The following is a 27,438-nucleotide window of genomic DNA, read 5'->3' on the forward strand; positions in this document are numbered from 1 at the left end:
CTATATCTATTATCATGTCACTGTACCATTTACCAATAGTCTCTTGAAATTATGTTTTATCCTTGAAGTACATTAGAAAGTATCTTGATTGGTAGTCATGGATTTAAGGCTGCTGGTGAAGCTACTGCTACTGTCATTGCTATTATTGATAAAAGAAATTCATTTTCTACAATATGCTACGCCGCAAGCAATCATTTATTGATCATTTTCACTCAGCTTCCATAAATTAGTGAATATATATTTTTAAGTACACTTGAGTGAGTTTTTACACATTTGAAATATTTTGCTATTATTTTGTTTGCTAAAAAACAAAATAATAACATATTGTACACCTCGTGAGAAAAATGAAACATTTCAACCTGCGTATAATTTATACATTTCACACCTAGGGAGATAAAGTATACCAAATTGAAGCATTTGGCAATACCGTCGTATTTAATCTTATAAGAACTAACTATTTTTTTGATAAATACATAACACGGGTTGAAATTAATTACATTTTTTTCAAATGATGTCACAATTTTTCATCACATTTGTATTAAAACTTGAACTTTTTATCCTGTTTGAAGATTAGAAATGATTTTTTTACTGTGAAGAGAAGTAAAAAACTGTCTGCATGTGTGCAAAGAATCACATTTCTCTACAGAGTGAAAAAAGTAATGTTTTTTAGAATTCCAAACAGGATAGAAAAGTGAACTTTGTGATGTAATAATTACTTATTGATGCTGAAATAATTTTTGCTTTCGTTTGATTTTTATTGTCTGTTTAAGGAGATTTTTTTACTGACAAAATATTCAAAAACACATCAATTTTTATTTAAATGATTTTAAATAGTATATTTCACACCTAGGGAGGAAAAGTAGACTAGCTCAAACCACGTGTAAAATTACAACCCGAGCCGAAGGCGAGGGGGGTAAACACGTGGTTTAAGCTTGTCTAATTGTCCTCCTTAGGGCTGAATATAATTTTTCGTCATACCTGAGTGGAAAGTTCAACCCCTCTCCAATGGAAAAGTGAACTTTCCGCGCAGGCATGACGAAAAATTAATTTTCAGCCTTACGAATAGAAAAAGTATCAACTTTCGTTCATTTTTAGAGCGAAAGCACATTCCGTCTGCTTTCCTTTATTTGAATATTTATATAAAAATCTCCTTATTGTGTGGTTTTATATATTTGATGACAATACATTGTAAATTTAGTCACAGTGATAATTTAGAGGAAATTAGAAGAACAATTAATTAGGATATGATTATATTTTTTTGAAGTTTGACAGTTTTGTTTGTCCGTAGGCTATTGGAAGTGTTGAAAAATTGCCGTATGCATACTAATTAAATTGAAAATGGATTAAAAACAAATTAATTTTGATTTTCAGATACCGTAGGTATTGATGGTGGTTCTGTAGGTGAACTATGCACCCAAGTCGATCTATTTACTCATCCTGGAACTGGAGAACAGAAAGTAACTGTAAAAGGTTCGTTCTTTGTTCCTAAAATATGTTTTATTTGTTCATGCTTCTGATTTCTTGTCTAATATTTAATAAAAAATTTCAGTACTGGCAGCAGCTGAACTCAAGTGGAATGCAACTTCCGGAATGTTCAGACCTTTCGTGGAAGTCAATTTAATTGGTCCCCATTTGGCGGAAAGGAAACGAAAATATGCTACTAAATCGAAAAGTAATACTTTCGCGCCAAAATTCAACGAAACATTCCACTTGTATGTTAATTTGATGCTTTCATACTCTCATCAGTCGCAATGAATTCCTCACTTCTTTAGATGGTAGAATGAATTGTTGTCCGTGGACAAAGTATCCGCAAAAAAATATCTTGGTGACAGAATATCCGGCGATAAAAATAATGAATGTTATTAGTTTTAAATTAATATCTTGTACTTGCACGGGGCGGGGTCCAGGGGCAATGCCTCAGAAGGTACTTACTCGGTTTTTGTAAATTGATAATTACCCTCTTGCAGGATTGCTTTCTTTTCCGGGGCCCAGAGGTGAAGCCCTTTCTTCAGAAGGGTCTGGGGGCACAGCCCCCAGTACATATGCAAGCTATATATATGTATATATATACTATTATAAATTGAAATGAAATATTTTTATAACTTGGTTCAAAATTTAAAGGTTGCAAATCTATAAATTTATTCTATTATTAAATATGTTGGCTGCGGATATTTTGTCGCGAATTTTTGGTCTTTGGATATTCTGTGACGGTACCCTCTAGATTAGATTCTTGACGCAATATTTAGCTTAACAGTATCCAAATTAGCCTAACGATTCCAATGAAACAGTTCAGGTATTTCCATAGCCTTTAAGAACTCCGAGAATAATCTTTATTTTTTAAATATAATTATTAGATAATATCATCATATTGCGACTGATGAATGGCTGATTTAAAAATTATTCCAAAGTAATAGAAATATTCATTATAATTCTACTCTGCAGTATTATTGGCAACGAACCACAACAATTGGACTTTTATGAACTACATTTGTGCGTGAAAGACTACTGTTTCGCAAGGGAAGATAGATTAGTTGGTGTAGCAGTGCTTCAGCTAAAGGACATCGCAGAAGAAGGCTCGTGCCCATTCTGGTTGTCTCTTGGCAAGAGAATTCAAATGGACGAAACGGGTTGGACAATTTTACGAATTTTGTCACAAAGAAATAATGACGATGTTGCGAAGGAATTCGTTAAGCTCAAGAGCGACATTCGTCAAGAAAATCCATTACCAAATCCAACTTGAAGCAACGGGCTGTAAAAGAAATTAAATATATTATGGAAAAAAAGGAATAAAGGGACAATAATTGGTTGATATTAAGCTTCGAAAGAGCTTAAAAAAGAGAAGCAATGAGAAATAAAGAAGGTAGACTATATAAAGTATGTTAATGACACTGAAAAGAATTCGATTATTGAAAGATAGTCCTGTTGAACGATAAAAGAAGATCATAATGTCAAAAAACAAAACAGTACTGAATCCATAGAATCGCACAATGATTATGACTTATGATGATATAAAAGATGGACATAAATTTTAAATTGAACATAACTTCGAAAGACTTGACGACAATTTTAGTGACGTTGTCGATAAATAAAATTCCGGAAATAATGATAAAAAGTATAAAATACAACCCAAGAATGATATAAGTATGAATTCTCTAGAAAAAAAACAATCGTTAAATAGAGAATCTCGATTGTAGATAATGGAATGTTTGAAATGATTTTTGTAACAAAGAGTATAAGAATTAGCATTGCGCACGACCAAAAAGACACGTCTTGACGTTATTCTTGATGTGTCGTTAGTTTATAATAAACCCAATGTATTGTAAAGTTTAAAAAGAAAATAAATCCAGATTGTTAAAAAGTAACAAATAAATAAAATTCATGAGAATAAAAGCAATTAATAAATGGAAAAATAAAAAGAACATAAATCAGTAATGATTTGAAATCATTATGGAGAGTTTGAAGATCTAAAAAATGAGTAATATTTTTTAAGATTATTATTTATTGTCTAAAATATTTTAAACAATACATTAGTTTATGTAAGGCATAAAGAAATCTCATTTTTTAGATAATTAAACATTTTGCATTTGTAATTAACATTAATAAAACAAAAACACTAATCGAAGACTTTCTTCAACATTGAGATATACGATCATCTTTAAAGTTTCTACAATGTAGTTAACGCCTAGATTATGTCAAAAATTTTCGCCAATGCTTGTTTAAATGCTGAGTTAGATGATAGATGAAAATTAATATGGCGATATTGAATGACATTTTTCACAAATAAGAGCGATGTTTCGATACGAACGCACGAGTCCATAATCTCGCTCACTCTTTCTTAGTCTGAGAAAAATTTATTCAGATCTCATGAGATTTTTGGATCTGATCTGATAGAACTAGATCTGACTAGATTTAAATATACCCATTTTGTCAAATTGCTATCATTTTTGCTTTTCTTAAAACCATAAATCTATTTTTTTTTTTCCTCAGATTTCAGAAAAAATTTTATATATGATCATACGTGCAATTTTTTTTCGCGAGAATGACCGAATTAAGTCATAAATACATTGAAAGAATGATCGACCTTGAAAAAATCATGTTTCAACATCATCTTTCCGTCAGTGTACATGTTAAGGCCGGGCTTTCCTAACCTCAAATCACCTCAAATTTTTCTCATCAAACTGTTCATTTTTTATTTGTTTTTTTTTCACGTAAAAAATATTGAGGAGTATTTAGAAAAGTGGTTTTCACATCGGAAAACGAAGATTGGTAGAATAAGTGTAATAAAAATCGTAGAATAAATAATTTTTCCGTGAATTTCGAGGTGTCATGGCGGATGCACTTGTTGTGAGCCCTTCACTGGAAAATTATTCATTCTACGATTATTATTACACTTATTCTACCAATCTTCGTTTTCCGATGTGAAAACCACTTTTCTAAATACTCCTAAATATTTTTTACGTGAAAAAAAAAACAAATAAAAAATAAACAGTTCGATGAGAAAAATTTAAGGTGAGTAAAGCCCAACCTTAAGATACTCTACATCAGATCCCAGTCAGATCTGTACTATAAGACTTCATGATCCAATCAAATCTGAATACTTTTACCTGAAATATTCTCATTTCTTAACAGATTCTTAGATTTGTTCTAAAGTGGTTTATGAATAAACAAATGATTTATTACATCAACATTAACTAGATTATTTGTTAGAAATCCATAAAACATTGAATTTTTCTAAAAAAATGACTTATTTCCAAGCATATCTATCTCACTTTAGAGCAGAATATCGTACAATCGAGTGTTACCAATCTCAATTTTTTAAATCCTTAAATACTAAAAAAATTCATGAGCATGATTCGGACGGGCTATTTTTTTGTCTTCAGATCTTTGCTAAATTATTGAGTGAATTTTCTCTAAGCTTTATAAACAAAATATCTCGTATATTCTGTGATAATTCATCTTTAAAAACACATAACACGTATCCCAAATGATTCCTATTGAATTAAAACTAACAGAAAAATAAAAAAATGTAAAATACGTATACATATAAATACATACATATATATTATATATAAATAAATATAAATATATATATATATATATATATACTCCCGTGCCATGAAGATGAAAAAAACTACACAAGGGAACATTAAAATTATAATAAACATTCTTCCTATGGCAACAATAGTTTTTTCTGTACTAAATTTCTTTATTATTAATAATTTAATTAATATCATCATCGTCATCATTATTCAATAAGCATGGAATAATATTTTGCAAATGAGAGGAAAAAGTTATGCCGACTATTGCGTTCATTTGTTGTGAGAATGACAATTGAATAGATCATTAAAAAAAATTAAAAAGATTAAATTAAATAATAAAAGAATAAATAAAACAAAAATATCTTCAACAGACTGCTGACCAAAAAATTTGCATACAAATTAGAAATTTTAACAAAGTGAACACAATTGTTGACAATATTATTGCTTGAATCAAGTATGACGCGTATGTAAACTTAATTTAAAATAATAGTAATGAAATAAAAACAGTCAAACTTGCTCAATTGCAATTCATTATTATGAATACATAATTTCGTCTTGTGCGCATGCGGTTGCGTATCTACGTAGTAATGAAGCAATTCAAAGAGCTATCAACAAGGTAAACGAATTGCGATTAGACAGGTTTGACTGTAAATACAAATGTAATAATAATAATAATGTAATTATTAATTCATAGAATGTTTGAATTTTACGTATTAAATAAACGAAGAAGAGCGAAAGACAGTGGATAAATAATTGATAATAATAATAACAATGATAATAAAATTATTGATAATATAAATAATAATAATATTTAAAGAATCAATTCGATCGATTTAATTGGCATTAGAAAAAAATGGGTTGATAATAATTATTAAATAAATGAAACACGCACACATTACACAATATTACGGTTGACGCGCTTCTGCATTTCAATGAAAAAAATGCGGAATTATCGAGATATCAAGGAAATGTAGAATATTTATAAAAAGTAATAGCTTTTGCTTTTTTTTTAGCGTTACATGAAAAATTTGTATTTTAGCTTTAGATAAATCAATTCACTTGAAAATTTAATTTTTTTATTTAAAATTTCAAGGCGATGCAGTATTTTATTTACTATTACTTTTAATAAATACACATTTCTATGTTACCGTTTCTCATTTTCTCTTCAATATATTATTTTAACTAGAAAAAATTAGCTTTTTGTCATATCCCTTAGGAAAATTGACTTTTTCTGCTTGAAGGCTGGAAAAATGACACTTGACTAACTCCATATAGTATTGCTTTTTCTTTCTTATATTTATTTATAACGTGTATTTAAACACCCAATTTTTTTCCTTGAGAATAACTTAAAAAAGTCATTATAGACTATTTCATTATACCTTTAAGAAAAGCTGACTTATGATTCAAGATGAGTAGAATTTTTCACACAGATGCAACAAAAAACAATATTCGCATTCAGACAGGGACATTTAGAAAATTTGGGAGAGCATGTTAATTACCAGGAAATTTGAGCTAGTCTACTTTTACTCACTAGGTCTGGAACATACTATTTTCCGCCCTGTTTGCAAGTCAGAAAATAACATTTTTCTTGTTCCGTGTAGAAAATTAAATAAATATATTTCATACGTACACAATATACTTTTTATCTTTTTTAATACCCTTCTCAGCCTCTAAACAGAACGAAAACTTGAATTTTCAGTACAAGTGTGATAGGAAATTGTGTAGTCTGTGAGAAAGAGATATCTGATCTTGCTATCTTGCTGTATAATCTACCATAAATTCAATGCTATCCCTACTTAAAACTCGAAAAAGAATAAACTACAAATAAATTATGAAAAAATGAAAGAAAAAAGAAAATAAAATAACTAAATAAAACTATCTATAGTCTTTTACGTACTCTGATCTGTTAAAAGAGCCGGAAATTTCGCGAGTATCGAAACATCGAACTAAGTAGGGAATTGAGTGGATTTTTTGATAAATTCAATGAAAAAAAAAAGTAAGAGAGAATAGGTTTAATTAAATTATAACAATTAAAAACTAAAATAATTTTTTAAATTACATTGAAATAATAATATAAAAATGTAATATTAATTTGAGTCTGAATGATAATAAATATGAATGTTATTGTTTATGTAACAAAAAGACAAATTTTATAATTTACAATTAGTGACAGAACAGTCGCGTATAGTAGAGTTGATAAAAAAAAAATTAATAAATAAAAAAAACGTGGCGAGAGTGCGTGGAATAATAATAATAATAATAATAATAATAATAATAATAATAATAATAATAATAATAATAATAATAATAATAATAATAATAATAAGAAAGGTATAAAAGAATGGAGAATAATAAACTTAAATAACTAGATAATTTAACTGATTAAGCGAATGTAAGATGATATCAAGATTAAAAGAGCAAAAAATAATTATATATAATTATTAATATCATCAAATCATCGTGCCGTGTTCCATATCATTGTAGGTTTATTATTGAAAATAATAAGAAGAGTGACCATAATAAAATAGGAGGGGATTGAATTTTTTTAAGTATTAACAAGTTTACAATTAAGATTAGATAGAATAAAAATGATCAATTATGATGAAATAACAAAACCAAAAAAAATATTCCATGTATGGAAAAAAACATGTCAAAAAAAGCCTGAATTATTTCTTTCTCGTAATAATGTATTCCTGGTTGTCTGTTATTCTAAGCAGAATTAAAGTTTGTATTTATTTTTAAAATACAAATTTTAATTTTTAACTATCAATTCATAGATAAAAACCAACAACAAAATCTTAATCTTTATATTTAGAATAATTCATAACTATTTATTTAGAATTCAATTTATAAATAAATCTTCAAGCATTTGTATGGTAGATTTTCCGTGTCGCCATTAATAGTCAATAACTACAATAACCTAAAATTTGCAAATTCAATTGAATAAGTTTTGATTCAAATGGTGTGATATTGATTAAGATTTTGTTGCAAGCGAGCAAGGCTAACCACTACTTTCATATTCAAATTGATCACAAGATTTATTTTTATTTTATGACAAGATTAACAAACCTATAAAGATAATAATTCCTTTAAAAATGGATTCCCGGTAAACAATATGGAAAAAATAATAATAAATAATTGGACAAGAATTAAGAGAATATTAAGCTAAAATGTTATTATTAATAGTTTTACAATTATTTTTATTTTTTTATCCATTGTTTCAAGTAAACGAAATAACTTTCAAGTTTTCTGTTTGGAACAATAAAGTTTTTCTTCCATCGTTTATTTATCTTATTAAGAAAAACAGCGATTCATGTAATCAACTGAGTAATACAGTCAATACACTAAAAAATACTCTAATAGTTCAGAAATTCGTCAATGAAAAATTAGCTACCAATAATGACCAAAATACCCAATCTTGTGATTAATTTTGTAAATATAAGTAGATTATTTAAGAATACAGTTAAATTGTCATTAACGACATAATTTCATAATCATAATCAAGCAAAATGTCACCCGGCAATCGTTTCATCCAATATTATGCGAACTTGGCTTTCAGTAACACGTGCACGTGTAATATATTAAAAGCATTTTAAATCACATAAAAATATTGCACATACGATTGCACACATTATACATGCTATCATTAAGAGATATGCTGTGGTCATCTGCTCGTTATTGTCCACGCTCTAGTAAAAAAAAAAACAAACAAACAAACAATTACAGTGACATTTGTAAAAAGAAAAAAAATATACTCTAAAAGTCTACTTGGAATTATTTTTTCATCTATTTCTTCCTACTAACGCTGTACTTAATCCTTTTTATCAATATCAATTAATTAGTAAATATTAATATTATAATGAATAATTTATTTATTTAAATAATTATCGTATTCATTTCATAATGATAATAATAACATATACAACAATTACATAAATATCTGAAAACGAATATTTTTAAAAAAAAAATGTGTTAATAAAAAATACTAAAAGGTTCTTTAATATTTCTTTTATTTACTATTTCACCACAATATTTTATAATTATTTACACATTATAGTTATACATTTCTCTTTAATTACTTGTTTCTATTCACTTAATTGTAATTACAATGTTTACTTGTTTAGTTATTTATAATTCTTCTGGCGGATAAGTGTATTTTCGTTTTGGACCTTTTTCAACTAGTTCCTAAAAAAATAACAGTTTCATAATATTATAATTGATTCATCCTTTGCAAGAACATTATAATTAAGATATTAAATTTTAAATCATTTTTTTTTTCGTTAACGATAATAAATATTATTATTAACACTAGATAAAACGTTTTTAATTCGAAATGCTAAAAAAGATTTTGTTATTGAAGTATTGATAAGCAATTATGAACCGATATTGTGGTTATAGAAGTGGTCCATTATTTGTTCCAAGTTGTGTATTATTTTAAAAGGATAAATAAATTTTTCATTTTTATATTAAAGAATCAAATCATCAAAATATTTCATAGACTCCATAACAAAGTAATACTGATAAATGATAATTTAACTTTTTTTGCCAATATAAAAATTTTATCTAAATCATTGTGACATATGATAAATGTTTTTAGAGTTAACCTCAATTAAAGAGAAGCATAATTATTTCTTGTAATTTAAAAGATTAATTCTTACCCTTGGTTTTTTACTAGGTCCCATTATAGGATTAGGTACATTTATATTCCAAAATTTGTTTGAGTCTTCATTGTCTTTTGCATAGATGATGATTCCAGTCCAAAATAATACGGTAAACCGGGTCCATGCTGGTAACATCATCTTTGCTAAATTCTGGCTAACAAACTAAAAGATGTATAATATTTATAATATCTAACAAACATTATTACTACTAATAATTAAATATAAATAAAATTCAAACCTTTTTTAGGTAGTAGACTAAATATCAGCTGTTTATGTTCACGATATGGCAGCCGCTCAACACAACTTCGTTCAGATTAATTCATCTAGATGTCTCGTTAAGCTGAAGACAAGTTTAATTTATTAATCGTATGATGTCACTGCTAGACAATTTCTAAAGTTGAAGCAGAGAGAAGACTTCTCCAAAGAATACTAAGGGAGCGTGACATCCGTCCCCAATAAGATGTCAGTCAAAGGCATTTTTACAATCTTTAAAATTTAAATCTTTAAATGTATAATTTTACTGATTGTCAATCAAATTCTATGATGCCCAGATTTTTTATCTAATGATCATTTTAAAAATAAGCTTTATTCTTTTAATCTTTTAAAATTGGTTTTTTTTATTTTCAATCATTTAATATTCACTCAAATTATAAAAATTTTTCTTTTTTTAATATTTATCATTTCTGAACAGTCAACTTAATAAATTAGGACTGGTAAATTATCTAGCGTCGGTATAGTAGAAAAAAATTCAACTAGTGTCATTGTTTTCTGATAGATGACAGTAATTGCACTGTTTTCAATTAAAAATTCAAAATGCTTATACAAAGAAAAGTCTTCTTTCTGGCTCATGTAATGTCATGTAATTCCTACTACATAAATAAGGATGTTTAGGCTTATAATCTAATGATAATAATAAATGATAATTTAAAATAGCCATGTAATTTCAATGAAGATTATACGTGAAATTACAAGAAAGAAACCAAGTCATCCAGTTATTATAGCAGAAAATCCTGAACTGATAAAAAAGTTATCAGTAATAAAGAAGGAGCATTTTTTTTTATATAATCGAACAAAAATATCATCTATATTAGATAAATTTAACAAAGAATGCATAAATGGAAAATATCCTGCATTATGAAGCATAGATAAAATAAGATATAACTCATATATACAATTTTCCATAAAAAATAATATCATCCAACAGGAAGAATGTACTCATTTACTACCAACATTAATGGCTACAATTTATTTACTCAAAGCTCTTCAAATTGTTCATAATAATTCTCTTAATATTAAATATTAATTCAACATGAAGAATGTAATGTAAAAAATATAAAGATAAATAATTATTTTTTTTTAAGATTTTGAATTTTGAACTGTTTAATAGCAACTTTACTTACCAAAAATAAATATTATATTGATCTTCTTGAAATGGAGGATAATTTTCTTTAAAACCAATTACTTATATCGATATTTTCCATCGTTAGAGATATACCACATCAAGTTATATTAAGTTAATTTCTTTACAATATCAATTACACAATTCAAAATAATAAAAAAATACTTTACTTTTAAATTGAATTTTTCTTCAATATATTTCCTTTTTTTGTTTTATCAATCATTTAAGTTACTGAATTACTTGCTATTTCTTTAGTTAGTTTGTGTTTTAATTGACTATTAGTAAGACAGTCTTCTAGTATTATCGTAATTATAAATAAAGTAAAACATAGTATTTGTATCATTAATTTACGCTTAGTTTAACTTTTCTAATAAAGTTAGTTTCTTCCATCGTGTAATTAAATTTTTTAAACAGGTTTTTTTTTAATAAAATTTTTATTTCAAATTCCTTTTTTCATTAATGACATATTTTTTAAAAAACAAAATAAATTTTCACACAAATAAATTATATATTGAAGAGAAATAAAATTCCGATCCTATGAAATTTTTATCATTACTCAACTTAGTTCACCCGACAATTAGTTTTAACACAAAAACGTAATTTTTCCATTAAGTATTTTTAATTACTCAAATAAAAATATATTATACGTGTATATAAGTTACATAATAATAAGTGTATTTTTAAAAAAAATAACTTAATTTGTTTTTCTTATTCTAAAGAAGTGACTACACGACAAAATTATTCTCGAGCAATTCAACATACAATTGACTTGTACATTAATAATTTACAAGAGTCCTTGAAAAATGGAAGGTACTTATATAATTTGTCAATTTATTCAATCATTTTATAGTAAATTTAAATAATTTGTTATAATATCAATTTATATATAGGATGACATTGTCAGAATATTTGTGGGCAGTAGTTGAACGCACGAATATTCGACGGGAGCTGAGACAACGTGGCTCATAATTTGGAAGTGTAGAAAACCAAAGTTAGAGAGATACCAGCAAATGTATATTTTCTTAAATATAAATAAAAGTTAGACTTATAACTTCAGGAATGATTTTTGAATTCTTTAATTGACCCTGATTATTTTATTTTAAAATAATTAAATTGACTAGTGATTTATCTTAAAATTTATTAATAAATTTATATTCATATTATATTTATATTTAAATTCAGGTAAATTGAGGTATTCATTACAAATACTGATTTATTTTTATAAAAACTTAAGTAATAACACTTTTTTTTCGTTGCACGAAAATTGTTTATGTTTATTAAAGAAGAGAATAATACTGACAGACATTATTTTTGAAGTTTTTCAACTTTTTAATAATTCAGTTTTCAATTTTTTTTCACTTGGATTACGTTATTACGTTAACATTAAGATAAAAATGTTATTATCATTAGATTATAAGCTTAAACATCCTTATTTATGTAGTAGTAATTACATGACGTTACATGAGCCAGAAAGAAGACTTTTCTTTGTATAAGCATTTTGAATTTTTGATTGAAAACAGTGCAATTACTGTCATCTATCAGAAAACAATGACACTAGTTGAATTTTTTTTCTACTATACCGACGCTAGATAATTTACCAGTCCTAATTTTTTAAGTTGACTGTTCAGAAATGATAAATATATTTAAGGCTGGGCTGAAGTCAGAAAGTTTCCCGGAGTTGACTTTACGCCCTCACGTTGTGCGGCGAAAAGCCGAAGCTCGATATCAATTGAAATTGAGTAGGTAACAGAGAAATCGTTCGAAAAATGATAATTTTCAGGGATGCACTACAAAAAGGGAGCCTTAGGGTACCAAGAAATTTACAAATTTCAGAATAATCTGTTCCGAGCAAGACAGAGCACAAAATATATCTATCTATCTCCGTCTTATTTTTCAGAGAAGACTGCGAGTTCGAACAGTTGACGAGCAAGCACATTCCCCACCCTCTGTTACTAAGCCTGAAGCTTACGATATCTAAACGTAAACAAAGCAAATGAAAATATGCTAGCTCTATAGTCAGAAGGTTCGCCAGTTATTTTACCGAACGGTGTTCGATTCCAATTGCTGAAAATTTTTTTTTTTAATTCAAATTGCATGTAATTGCAATTTTATCATGCCAAAAATGAGTTTTAAATTTCAATTTTTATGTAAAATTTTTTTTTCAATTAATCAATGACAAATGAGAAAATATTTTAACAGGGCCATTAACCTTTTTTTGTACAAATACATTGATAATAGCCTTTTTTAACAACTTATTAATAATAAAAAATTGTTTAAACAATCCGCGGCGAGTTCCGATACTTCGCCGGCAAGCTCGACCCCCACTTTTTGTGCCCAAGCCTGTAGCTTATAATTTTCAAGCATCTTCACTATTATTGAAACCATAATAGCTCAGTGGTTAGAGCCCCGACCTTTTATTTTGCTGGGCAGGGTTCGATCCCAGTCATAGGCAATTTTTTTGGTAATTATTTAGAATTGGGGCTCCAGTCAAAAATCGCTCCAAAAAATTTTTTATGCATTTGGGGTTGTTTCTGAGGGTACAAATAGTAAATTTAAGGCGGGGGAGACATATTATTTCCATTATTTCAGACATTTTTTCTAAACTGTATTTATTCTAAAATATATATTCTTGTTTTTGATTATTAATAGCATGACGAAAAGGATGGGAGGTGCGGGTTGTTAAGAGAACATAAATATTTTTAATAATCACAAAATTATTTATGCCCTTTTAACACGCACCTTCCATCCTCTTCGTCACTTTATTATTCGAACTTAAGCTATACCTACACCTAAAAATCGTGTTTTTCTCGATGAAACCTCATGAAACATGTCTCCCCCACCTTTAATTATCTAATTCTACCTAACAAAATAGTTTCCAGGTGGTGAAAAATTTTTTGGAGCGATTTTTGACTGGAGCCCCAATTCTAAATAATTACCATTTTTTTTTCTGTTTCTTGTTCAAGTGACTTTATATACTTATAAATCAATTTATATATTTTATTACATTATTCTTCCAATTAATTACGAAAAAAAACTTGTTTTTCTGAAAATAAGCTGAGGGTGAGGAACGAGTTACTATGAATTCTCTTTTTTAGAAAATGTTGTCTTTAAAAGACACTATGAATTGATTTTGAACTTATACAAACAACCAATTATTGTATTTATATAAAATTTTAATGAAAAAAAAAATTGGCTATAACTGGGATCGAACCCTAATCGGTAAAATGAAAGCTTGGTGTTCTACCTACAGAGCTAACATATTATCTCTGACATCATGTTTATGTTTATAAATTGTATAATGCAGGCTTGAGTACGAAGGGTAGGGATAGAGTTTGCCGGCGAAGTGCCGGAAATCCCCGTGGATTATTTCAACTACTTCTAAATATTTCTAAATTGCTTAAAAAAAAGCTACGTTCATATAGCTATAGTAAAAAAGTGTTTATAACCCTGTTCATATGTTTTCCGACTCGACGTTGATAAATTACATAAATAATTGAGAAAAAAAAATCAAATCGTTGGTAAGAATTCATTTTAGCATGTTAATATTATAATTACATGCAAATCTAACAAATGAAAAAGAAAAAAAAAACTTTACCATGACTGGAATCGAACCCTGCCCATCAAAATGAAAGACCGATGCGTTAACCACCGAGCTATTATGATTACAAAACATTTATATATGCTCAAAAATTATAAGCTGCAGGCTTGGGCATAGAGAGTGGGGGTAGAGCTTGCCAGCGAAGTGCCGGAACTCGCCACGGATTGTTTAAACTACTTTTCAATGTTGATAATAATATGATTAACTTGTTAATAACATATCATTGTTAATACATGTAAAGATGTATAAGTTGTTAAACACAGGCTATTATCAATGTATTTATACAAAAAGAAAGTTTATGGCTCTGTTCAAATATTTTTCGACTTAGCGTCAATAAATTCAATGAATAAAGAGAAAAAAAAATCAAATTGTTATAAAAGATTAATTATAGCATGTCAATATTATAATTACATGCTAATCTAACGAATAAAGTAGAAAAAAAAAATTGGTTATGACTGGGATCGAACCCTGCCCGGCAAAATAGAACTCTGACGCCCTAACCACATGGCCAGCATAATCTCGATATTGAGTTAATGTATATTTGTTTTTACACTACATGCTTGGATACGCCGACTTGGAATTGAGCTTCCTTATTAACATTTATACCTAATAAAATGATAATAATGGATGAATATATGTATTTGAAGTTATTTGCAGGTATTATATTAATTAATGTTAAATGAGTATCATCATTTTTTTTTATCCTAACTGCAATAGTCATCAAAGTGTAGGGCATTGTAAAGTGATACACTATGTTTACATCACATACATATATTACCCGTACACACACATACAGAATTTACTCGCCAAAATGCAGGGCACCATCAGTTCTGGATACGGATTGAGCATTTTTTCAATATGGATGACTGAGGTCATCTGCGAGCATAATGCTGTCACCTATCAGAATTTTTTCAAACTAATTTTCCGGAGAATATCATCTGGAATACAAGATTTCTAATTATTTCTAAATTATTCAATTTTATACTATGAATTGATTTTTTTAACATTCAGACAGGTGGCAAGGACTGACGCAAACACGAATTTTGGGCGAAAAACGTATAAAAATGAAATAATTAGTGATTTTTCATCTGAATGATGTGGCCGCCATCTTGAAATTTAAGCGCGGCAAGTCAATTCATAATTTTTTCATTATTCTTTCTAATTTTTTTAATAAAAATATTCACTATATACAAAAAATTGTTATTTACGTCAGTCCGGCATTAATTCCTCTGTAATTTGGTACCTAATTTTATAGAAATAATTGTAAATTGGCGAAGAAATTAGAAATTTCCCGATCCCATGTATTTGGATAGGGGGAATCAGTCGCCTTTCTGACTTCAGCCCAGCCTTAAATAGAATCACAATGCCGTGTTCCATTTGGGGATCACCCCAAACCCCAAAGTTATCACCCCAACCGCCAGACGGCGATACTGTACATGTAAGCTTCTGTACCCCAAAGCCAGGTGGCGACAGTGTTCTTGGCACAGTCACGCCTACTCTCCTCCAAAGATGCGCACGCATAGAAAAAATGCTTCGCGGCAGAAAGAGCCAACTTGAATTCTCAGATTTTCCGAAATTCTTGGAAAGTTACAACTCAAAATTATCGATTGAATTCATTGCTTTAATTTATATATCAGTATATAAATTTGTTTGATTTTTTTCGAGAGTGCATACAGTGTATAAGTGATTGTGCATTGTGTACGCAAAAATGCCAGCTACAAATGTATGTGCATTTTTCAAATGTGAAAATGTGTCATCGAGGATGCCGCATCTCTCGTTTTATCGCTTTCCTAAAAACGAAAGGTAAGTTTTTAAATCACTTTTCATTATTGACAGTTTTCGTCTTAGTTCATTGATATATTAATCAATTGATATAAAAAAATATTTGTTCCTATATATAAATACTTCTTTGCGTATCTTCAACGACTTTATATATGCTGAAGAAAAGAATATTTTTGAAATTCAATTAAAAGGGTTGATATAAGTCGATCAACTTTTTAGTTAATATTTATTTTTTACAAATAATTCATTGCAGCATTTAAGTGTTATTATATCACGATTTTCTAAGTTTTTTGAATCGAGTTACTTTGATAAAAGTGAAAGTAGTAATATAGAGAGATTTTATAATCAATCAACTTTAATTAATGATATTATCAACTCTCTTTTTGTCTATAAATAATTTTTAAAATAATTGTAACGTTTCTATGAGACATGGGCTAAGCTGTTTTTTTCATTTAAACTTTTTTGTTCATCCCATGGTTTTCCCCAGTCTCCAATCTTTTAAGCTGCTTTAGATCAGTATTTGTACCAACCATTATGTTTATGTGTAACAATATACCTATAAAATGAGTTATTTTTATGGACAATATATTATTTAAATCGTTCTCATTTTGGTTAAAGGGTTTTAATATTTGGGCCCCCGAGCGCGCTTTTCCTCTTCTGGCGCTAACGGGTGCGACAGAGAGCAATACATATCTCTCTGCTTCACTCGCACTCACACAAAACTTCTGCGCACGCGCCGAGTACAGTAGAGCATAAGTGCGAGTGAAATGATCACTCGAACCGTAAGTGTGACAAAGACACTATACGGCGAGGGAAGAGGGGATGTTTTGGGCTCATGCTGGTTGCTTCATAAGTCTTTCCGAGCTCGAAATTTATCAGCGCGAGAATTTTTCTAAGTTTTACGCGCTTTAAATTTTAGAGAAAATTTGTCAATTTTAGGTCCAATAATCATATATATAGATCGATAGAGAATTAAATTTCCTGTCGATCTAGCTATACTTTTTTGAGTACTTTTTTCCGATTTTTTAGCGCAAAAAAATAATTTTCTAAGAGAAGAAAAAAATGTACATACATGTTCTTGACATATCTGAGAACATGTTTTTTTTTCTCTACATTTGAAGATTGATTGATATAATTATGTGGGAGATATAAATTTTTTTTCTCTTAGAAAATTAATTTTTTGCGTTAAAAAATCGGAAAAAAGTACCTAAAAAAGTATAGCTAGATCGACAGGAAATTTAATTCTGTATCGATCTATATATATGATTATTGGACTTAAAATTGAAAAATTTTCTCTAACATTTTAAGCGCGTAGAACTTAGAAAAATTCTCGCGCTGATAAATTTCGAGCTCGGAAAGACTTATGAAGCAACCAGCATGAGCCCAAAACATCCCCTCTTCCCTCGCCGTATAGTGTCTTTGTCACACTTACGGTTCGAGTGATCATTTCACTCGCACTTATGCTCTACTGTACTCGGCGCGTGCGCAGAAGTTTTGTGTGAGTGCGAGTGAAGCAGAGAGATATGTATTGCTCTCTGTCGCACCCGTTAGCGCCAGAAGAGGAAAAGCGCGCTCGGGGGCCTAAATATTAAAACCCTTTAACCAAAATGAGAACGATTTAAATAATATATTGTCCATTAAAGTAATGAAAAAATTAATAAAAAAAAATTTTTTTTTCTGAAAATATACCTAAATATCTCATTTTTCGAAATAAATTGCCACAAAGTAATATTTATAGCGCTAAGTATTTTTTATTAATTTTCTTAGACGCGACTGGAGCTTTCGTTATTAGTGAAGCTTCAGTCGCGAATAACTTTTTATCTATCATAAATATGAAAAAAGTGTTCAGTATTTTTTTCATTAAAATTAAATTCTGAACAACTTTTATTTAAAACATTTTTTCATATCTATGATAGAAATCGAGAAATTCGCGATGGGAGGCGGCTTTTCGCGATCCCCCCCCCCTCCCCCTATGCGTGCCAAACATTCTTGACCTACACCATCGTGTTCCTCGCAAAATTTTCGATCTAGTTATCTATTAATCATCACTTTGGCCGCAGCAAACCAAAATTATCCCATTTCCCTCATTTGACTGGACTACGAGTCTAGTTTTAACATTTTTACATCTGAAGACGAACAAGTGGTACTTTTTTATGTAGGTAATCCGCTTTTATGACTGATGCGGGTCTACCTTTTTACAATAGCGTTATTTACATCGAAAAACCCACGGGTTAAGTGGTCAATGTTTGGCGCGTGCTCAATTACTTTTTGATAATTGAAACTCCGCACCCTCATCATTGTCTTCGTCTTAATTTTTCGTTTTATTTAAAAAAAAATTCGAAACAAATCTATCAACTCCTTCGTTTTTTTATTTTTTTCTCTCCTGTTAACATGAAAGAGAAATTTTCTCAGAGAACGATGTTGGGAAACCGTTCGTCTCCTACCACTACATGACAGAACTTGAGCTCCGCCCTACGCTCAGAAACGTCTCTGAATCTCGACCATTCTGCCATCTGACAGCAACAACACGTATCAAAATTTCCGGCCACATCGTCCCATAAGGAATAAACTTCTATTTACGTCTCTCTTCTCTGGCTGAAGTCAGAAAGTTTCCCGGAGTTGACTTTACGCCTTCGTGTTGTGCGGCAAAAGGCCGAAGCTTGACATCAATTGAAATTGAGTAGGTAACAGAGAAATCGTTCGAAAAATGATAATTTTCAGGGATGCACTACAAAAAGGGAGCCTTAGGGTACCAAGAAATTTACAAATTTCAGAATAATCTGTTCCGAGCAAGACAGAGCACAAAATATATCTATCTATCTCCGTCTTATTTTTCAGAGAAGACTGCGAGTTCGAACAGTTGACGAGCAAGCACATTCCCCACCCTCTGTTACTAAGCCTGAAGCTTACGATATCTAAACGTAAACAAAGCAAATGAAAATATGCTAGCTCTATAGTCAGAAGGTTCGCCAGTTATTTTACCGAACGGTGTTCGATTCCAATTGCTGAAAATTTTTTTTTTTAATTCAAATTGCATGTAATTGCAATTTTATCATGCCAAAAATGAGTTTTAAATTTCAATTTTTATGTGAAATTATTTTTTAATTAATCGATGACAAATAAGAAAATATTTGAACAGGGCCATTAACCTTTTTTTGTACAAATACATTGATAATAGCCTTTTTTAACAACTTATTAACAATAAAAAGTAGTTTAAACAATCTGTGGCGAGTTTCGGCACTTTCCCGGCAAGCTCTACCCACACTCTCTGTGCCCAAGCCTGCAGCTTATAATTTTCAAGCATCTTCACTATTATTGAAACCATAATAGCTCAGTGGTTAGAGCCCCGACCTTTTATTTTGCTGGGCAGGGTTCGATCCCAGTCATAGGCAATTTTTTTTTCTGTTTCTTGTTCAAGTGACTTTATATACTTATAAATCAATTTATATATTTTATTACATTATTCTTCCAATTAATTACGGAAAACAACTTGTTTTTCTGAAAATAAGCTGAGGATGAAGAACGAGTTACTATGAATTCTCTTTTTTCGAAAATGTTGTCTTTAAAAGGCAATAGGAATTGATTTTGAACTTATATAAGCAACCAATTATTGTATTCATATAAAATTTTAATGAAAAAAAAAGGAAAAAAAAATTGGCTATGACTGGGATCGAACCTTAATCGGTAAGATGAAAGCTTGATGTTCTACTCACAGAGCTAATACATCATATCTGAAATTACTTTTATGTTTATAAATTGTGTAATGCAGGCTTGAGTACGAAGGGTAGGGATAGAGTTTGCCGGCGAAGTGCCGGAAATCCCCGTGGATTATTTCAACTACTTCTAAATATTTCCAAATTGCTTAAAAAAAAGCTACGTTCATATAGCTATAGTAAAAAAAGTGTTTATAACCCTGTTCATATGTTTTCTGACTCGGCATCGATAAATTACATAAATAATTGAGAAAAAAAAATCAAATCGTTGGTAAGAATTCATTTTAGCATGTTAATATTATAATTACATGCAAATCTAACAAATGAAAAAGAAAAAAAAACTTTACCATGACTGGAATCGAACCCTGCCTAGCAAAATGAAAGACCGATGCTGTAACCACTGATATGAGCTATTATGGTTCCAATATGATTATATATGCTTAAAAATTATAAGCTGCAGGCTTGGGCACAGAGAGTGGGGGTAGAGCTTGCCGGGGAAGTGCCGGAACTCGCCACGGATTGTTTAAACTACTTTTCAATGTTGATAATAATATGATTAACTTGTTAATAACATGTTAATAACATAACATTGCATGTAAAGATGTATAAGTTGTTAACCCTTCAGACATATCGCTATGAGATTTTCTCTCACACTTAGAATGAAAGTTAATTTTTTCTATTTTTTCAAATAGCACGATGGTTTGAAATTTCCAGTACCCTCCTAGAATTCGATTTTTTTTCATATAATGTTAACAAAATTTTTTTTTTCATTCTCTTAAAATATTTAAAAAATGAGTTTTCCAAAAGGTGTGAGATTTTTTCTCATCGCGATAACAAAAACGTTGGCGTTTTGTAGCTGTTCGGCTGTTTCCGTAATACGTCGGTAATCTTCGTCTCATGCTCATTTCGTGATCGTCCATGTCGTTTGAGATCATCCATACTGTTTTTTATTATTGGAGAAGTGAAGAAAGTGCAATGTTTATAAATAAACGTATCACTTTATCGTTAATTATATTTATTAATATTATTTTTATATATTAATTATAAAAATATCATTATATTAAACAGAGTTTAAAAAACTAAGTTTCTTAATTAAAAAAATGTTAAAGCGTTTTATTTTTGTTAAAAAAAAATGTGATTTAATTATTAATAATATGACTAGGATTATAACTAGGTTGCAAAAACTTAGTATCATGAAGTGTTTATATTTTTTAAAAAAAAAATACCACTGAAAAGTTCATAATCTAAGTTATGTTGATTTAAAAAATGTTTAATCACTTGTATTATTGCAATTTCTGAATTTTGTGTTAAGAATTTTCTCAGAATAAAAATAAAAAAAATAAAAAATCGTGATTTATTTTCTTTTCAATTAAAATAAATTAAAAAATACATTTTACATTTGTTTAAAAGATTAAATACTAGGTTTTTCTATTTAATTCTAAATTATCGCGCGTATACCAACACGCATGCGCAGTAATGGCAACGCATGCGCACAAGCTGTGAGAGATTTTCTCATCGCGATAGGAAAGACCGTGGCTCGGAAGGCGATATGTCTGAAGGGTTAAACACAGGCTATTATCAATGTATTTATACGAAAAAAAGGTTTATGGCTCTGTTTAAATATTTTCCGACTTAGCGTCAATAAATTCAATGAGTAGAGAGAAAAAAAAATCAAATCGTTATAATAGATTAATAGTCCAGTCAAATGAGGGAAATGGGATAATTTTGGTTTGCTGCGGCCAAATTAATGATTTATAGATGCCTGGATTGGAAATTTCGCGAGAAACACAATGGTGTAGGTTAAAATTGTTTGGCACGCATAGGGTGGGAGTAAATCGCGAAAAACCGCCCCCCCTCCATCGCGAATTTCTCGATTTCTATGATAGATATGGAAAAATGTTTTAAATAAAAGTTGTTCAGAATTTAATTTTAATAAAAAAAGTACTGAACACTTTTTTTCATATCTATGATAGATAAAAAGTTATTCGCGACTGAAGCTTCACTATTGACAAAAGCTTCAGTTGCGTCTAAGAAAATTAATAAAAAATATTTAATATTACAAATATTACTTTTTGGCGATTTATTTCGAAAAATGAGATATTAAATTTCATTTTTAGAGAAAAATTTTTTTTTTTTATTAATTTTTTCATTATTTTTATAAACAATGAATTATTTAAATCATTCCCATTTTGGTTCAAATGCACCGATCAGCCCGATTTTGGGCTCAAAATGTGCAGAATTAAAAATGGAACATTTCATCTATGCAAAGTTTTTGTTCATTTTGCACCTGTTAAAAGTTATACAGGTATAAATATTTGGGCCCCCGAGAGCACTTTTCCTCTTCTGCCGCCGTTGGGTGCGACAGAGAGCAATACATATCTCTCTGCTTCACTCGCACTCACACAAAACTTCTGCGCATGCGCCGAGTATGGTAAAGCGTAAGTGCGAGTGAAATACTCACTCCAACCGTAAGTGTGACAAAGACACTATACGGTGAGCAAAGAGGGGATGTTTTGGGCTGATGCTGGTTGCTTCAAAAGTCTTTCCGAGCTCGAAATTTATCAGCGCGAGAATTTTTTTAAGTTTTACGCGCTTTAAATTTTAGAGAAAATTTGTCAATTTTAAGTCTAATAATCATATATATAGATCGATAGAGAATTAAATTTCCGATCGATCTAGCTATACTTTTTTGGGCATTTTTTCCGATTTTTTTTGCCAAAAAAAATAATTATTCGGGAGAGAAAAAATTTATATCTCCCACATAATTACCTCAATCGATCTAAAAATGTGCATACATGTTCTTGACATATCTATGAACATGTTTGCCAATTTTCGCATGTTCGTGATGACCGGAAGTCATCCATTTGAATTTCTAAAAAAAAAATTATGGAAGAAAAATTAATTTTTTTTTCACCCGAATAATTATTTTTTTGCCCTTTACTTTTTTCTAAAAAACTTTATATAGATGACTTCCGGTCATAAAAAAATTATAAACATAAACACAAAAAATATAAATTTTTTAATAACCAATTTTTTAATTTTTTAATTTAATCAATTTAATTTAATTTTTAATTCATATTTATAATTTTTTTTTAACACCCGCGATTCACTGCCAAAGTCGGGAGCTTTACCGCTGAGCTACGAAGCATACAGAAACCAAGCTACTATATAGTCCAATGAAGGGATGGCCGAAACTACCATATTGCGGTAAAACAATGAAACCAACGCGAAAATGTGCGTAAGGGTCGTAGAAATATTATTGCAAAAAGTCAGGATCCTAAATGCAAAGGAGCCCTTGCAAAAAAAATGCGAAAGAGTGCAAAAATGACTTTTTCCGTAATATCTCGAGAACGGCTGGAAATATGAAGAAAAGTTTCAAATAAAAGTTGTAGAAAATTAAATTCTCTACAAAAAAGTATTCATACATTTTTTACGTATCTCTTACCGTTTATAAATTATATGCCATCAAAGGAACCGTGGAACGTCGAATTTTTAACAAAATTATTTTATATTTAAAAAATTTTTTTTTAAAAAAAAACCAAATCAGAGGGCTTCTTTATTACTCTGACAATATTTTCAAAGGTTTTTTATTTTTTTACGAGCTTTTCATTAATTAATATTAGTTTAAAAATTGCAAATTAATTTTTTTTATATTTAATCGAATTGAATTTTTTTTTTCTCTTCCATTCGATTCAGCGTAAAATTTACGATACAGTATGCTCTCTTACTTGGATTTCCATTTTAATCCACGTAGGATAGATGAAAAAAATGAATTGGGGGACTTTCCATTTCTTACGTTACTGCCGCTGAGAGAAAACGACATAGCTCTCTTTTTCATTCACACTCATTACATTTTTCTGCACATGCGCGGCGCATAGAAAAGTGTAAGTGCGAGAGAGAACGGCAGTTTCTTCCGTTTCACTTGCACTCACTATATTCTTATACACCTGCGAAGTACACTACAAAATATAAGTGCGAGTGAAATCGCATACTCCTCTAGTGGAAGCGCAAAAGATAGAAAAGGGCCCATTGAATCCTACTGTAAACATATAAAATTTTATTACTGCTATTATTCTATATGAATAGTAAGCAGCTATGGAAATTCTTGGTTTTGAGTCGAAAATGCATTTTTAACTCAAGTATGAAATCTTTAAAAATTTTTCTAAGTTTTTTAAATATTTAAAGTATGGAAAATTGGGTAAAAAAAGTAATAATTTTTATATATACAAATCGATAGAGAGTTAAATTCTCTATCAAATGAGATCCACTTTTTTTTTGTATTTATATGTTGCATAACACAAAAATTTATCAACTTTTGCAACATTTTGCAATGCTGTACAAATTTTTAAACCTTTCTGATAACCGGAAGTTGACAATCAAATTTATTAAAAAAATCATTCTGAAAAATTTTTAAAGATTTCATACTTGAGTTAAAAATGCATTTTCGACTCAAAACCAAGAATGTCCATAGCTGCTTACTATTCATATAGAATAATAGCAGTAATAAAATTTTATATGTTTACAGTAGGATTCAATGGGCCCTTTTCTATCTTTTGCGCTTCCACTAGAGGAGTATGCGATTTCACTCGCACTTATATTTTGTAGTGTACTTCACAGGTGTATAAAAATATAGTGAGTGCAAGTGAAACGGAAAAAACTGCCGTTCTCTCTCGCACTGACACTTTTCTATGCGCCGCGCATGTGCAGAAAAATGTAATGAGTGTGAATGAAAAGGAGAGCTATGTCGTTTCTGTATGCTTCGTAGCTCAGCGGTAAAGCTCCCGACTTTGGCAGTGAGTCTCGGGTATTCAAATCTCTTCATTCTTTTCTTTTCTCTATTATTATTATTATTAGTAGAATAACTTCAATTAATAATTGTTTAAACATGTATAATAATTAAATCATTTATATATAATAATTTAATATCTAATTTCAAAGGTATTTCTATACATTATTTCTTTGTAAATAAATTTATAATAAATAAAATAATCTAAAGTTGTAAGAACAAATTAATTTTTATTGTTCAATAATTCTAATTCAATTCGATGACTTTACATAATATTTTTAAATACCAGTACAAATTAAATTGTTTTATAAAAATTACAATTGAAAGTTTTTGGAGAATTAAAATTTTAAAATCTTTTCCCCAAGCTGCCCAAACTCCTTGAGTTTGACCCAATATCCACAGTAATGAAATAACATGTAATAAATGCAAAAAATAATAATTAAGTCAATTATTGTTCCTTTCAATTATTATTTTCGTATTAGATTTTACAAACTACATACTAATCACTTTTGTACATCACCACAATAGTTGACATTGCTCTTCTATTTTTTAATTATATATAAATGTGATGATGATAAATAAATAATCATGATTATTAATTTAGAAAATATTTTTTTTCCTGTTTATATTTTAATGACAATTATTAATCACTAAATAAAATTAAAAAGTGATAATGATAATTATAAATAGTATACAAGCTATTGGATTTTAAATATCTTTATTTAATAATTTAAAAGTTTACTTTCTAAAAAATGTAGCATTCATGAGCCCTGGAATTAATTTAAACAATTTACAAATAGAAATGTTTTTTTTCTTTGTTAATGAAAAAAGATTTTATTTCATTTTTTTAAAATGAAGTTTGCATATTCTACTTTTTATAAGTAGCTTCATTCAAATGAATAACATATTTGAAACAGGCATTTTAGAAAAAATGGGGAATTGATTATTAATAAAGTCAATTAAAATATATAGAAAATTGGATGTAGCATGTAAAACAGACGCTTTTTTATATGCAAAATGACGTTATTCTATTTGCAAAGGATGCTATCTCATTCCTTGTACAAATTGAAATGCTATCTAATGCGCACGCTCCATTCACGATCATGCGCACAAGTCGCAGCGTATAATAAGTGAGACAAACGCATATATGGCTGCACCGTAATGCTTAAGTCTCCCTCCCTATACCGACTAGCAACATAGGAGTATTACATATATGGTAAATCGTTGTTTTCCAATGTACATACTATTATTCGGAATATTTAAAAAAATATTTTATAACAAAAAAACGAATAAATAAAACACAGTTTCGCGAGAAAGTTTCAGGTAATCATTCACAGAATCGTACTTTTTTCCCTTCTCGACAGGTGGCGTAGCCATGGTCTTTAAAATACATGGAATAATTTGTGTTGTACATAAAAAAGTATGAATAGAAGTAAGAAAGGCTCATGTTCGTAGAAAGAGAGAGACATACGACAATCGGTAGCGAGTTCTGGCACTTCGCCGAAAAGCTCTATCCCCTCCCTTCGAACCTAAGCGAGTAGCTTATAACTTATAAATAATAGAAGAGTTAATGTATTAGCTCTGCAGAAAGAGCACTAGAGTTTTAATTTGCCGAGCTGAGTTCAAACCCAGCCGCAGCCAATTTTTTCTTTCTCTTTTTTTTTTTAATGATATATAAGCGTTATTTTAGCATAACAAAATTAGTTCTAAATAATAATTAACTTCCCAGTGGGAAGTTATAGTAATGGGTCCGATTTTGCGAATCGCTAATTTCGACATATCTCCACGTTTTAAGGTCCCGCGAATCCAATACGACCGTTTTCCAGTGGACGTCTGTGTGTGTGTATGTACGTATGTGCGTTTGTGCGTATGTTCGTATGTTCGTACGTGCGTTCGGAATTATTTTTCGCCTCGATTATGTGCATTCGACTCTTAATTACGTAACTTAGAACTGATTAGATTTTCAGCAAAATCGGTCCAGCCATTTTTTATGCAGAATCAAAAAACTGAAAAAATAGTGAACTACCTAAATTCTGCAATTTATAAATTATACCATTTTTTAGACGGAATTTCGAAATCTTTTGAAAAATATGAATATCAAATGTTTAGAATAATTGTACAGAAATATGATGACAGTATTTCATAGAAAAAAAAATTTTTAAAAAACGAAATCAGCAATGAAAGAATTTTAAACTCGTGTCAGGATTGAGAAAACAGCATTAAAGACGCTATAATAGTCAATAATAATTGTCAATAACATGGAATTGTGTTCATAACAATTGAACATTGTTACTAACAAGTGATTATTGATCATAGTAATATATAAATAATAAGTTTTAAATTGTTATAAACAATAAAAATAGGGACCCTTTCGATATATAAGAGTACTTTTAACGCATGATTTTTTCGTTTACTAAAAAAATGTTACCAACCGTATGACATAAATGAAAACATTTTTTC

At 29.3% G+C, this 27,438-nt stretch overlaps 1 protein-coding gene and 1 long non-coding RNA gene across 10 annotated transcripts in view; one reads left to right on the plus strand and one right to left on the minus strand.

Moving 5' to 3' along the window:
• unc-13 overlaps positions 1-4,218 on the plus strand; it is a 122,753-nt gene extending 118,535 nt beyond the window's left edge. For all 9 annotated transcript variants that reach the window (XM_035090482.1, XM_035090481.1, XM_035090487.1 and 6 more), the window contains 3 exons: positions 1,372-1,470; positions 1,550-1,712; positions 2,443-4,218. In XM_035090482.1, the coding sequence (XP_034946373.1) occupies positions 1,372-1,470; positions 1,550-1,712; positions 2,443-2,740 (560 nt within the window). In that variant the 3' untranslated portion in view covers positions 2,741-4,218. The remainder of the gene's footprint in view (positions 1-1,371; positions 1,471-1,549; positions 1,713-2,442) is intronic.
• A 4,987-nt stretch (positions 4,219-9,205) lies between these two features.
• LOC118071335 (uncharacterized) lies at positions 9,206-10,021 on the minus strand. Its single transcript, XR_004690873.1, has 3 exons — positions 9,939-10,021; positions 9,698-9,862; positions 9,206-9,224 (listed from the first exon to the last, which is right to left on the minus strand). It is a non-coding gene; the product is annotated as an uncharacterized lncRNA (long non-coding RNA).
• Positions 10,022-27,438: the final 17,417 nt, after the last annotated feature.

Source organism: Chelonus insularis, unplaced genomic scaffold (assembly GCF_013357705.1).
Source record: "Chelonus insularis isolate UGA/USDA-ARS -01 unplaced genomic scaffold, ASM1335770v1 contig_77_pilon, whole genome shotgun sequence".
NCBI lineage: Eukaryota > Metazoa > Arthropoda > Insecta > Hymenoptera > Braconidae > Chelonus > Chelonus insularis.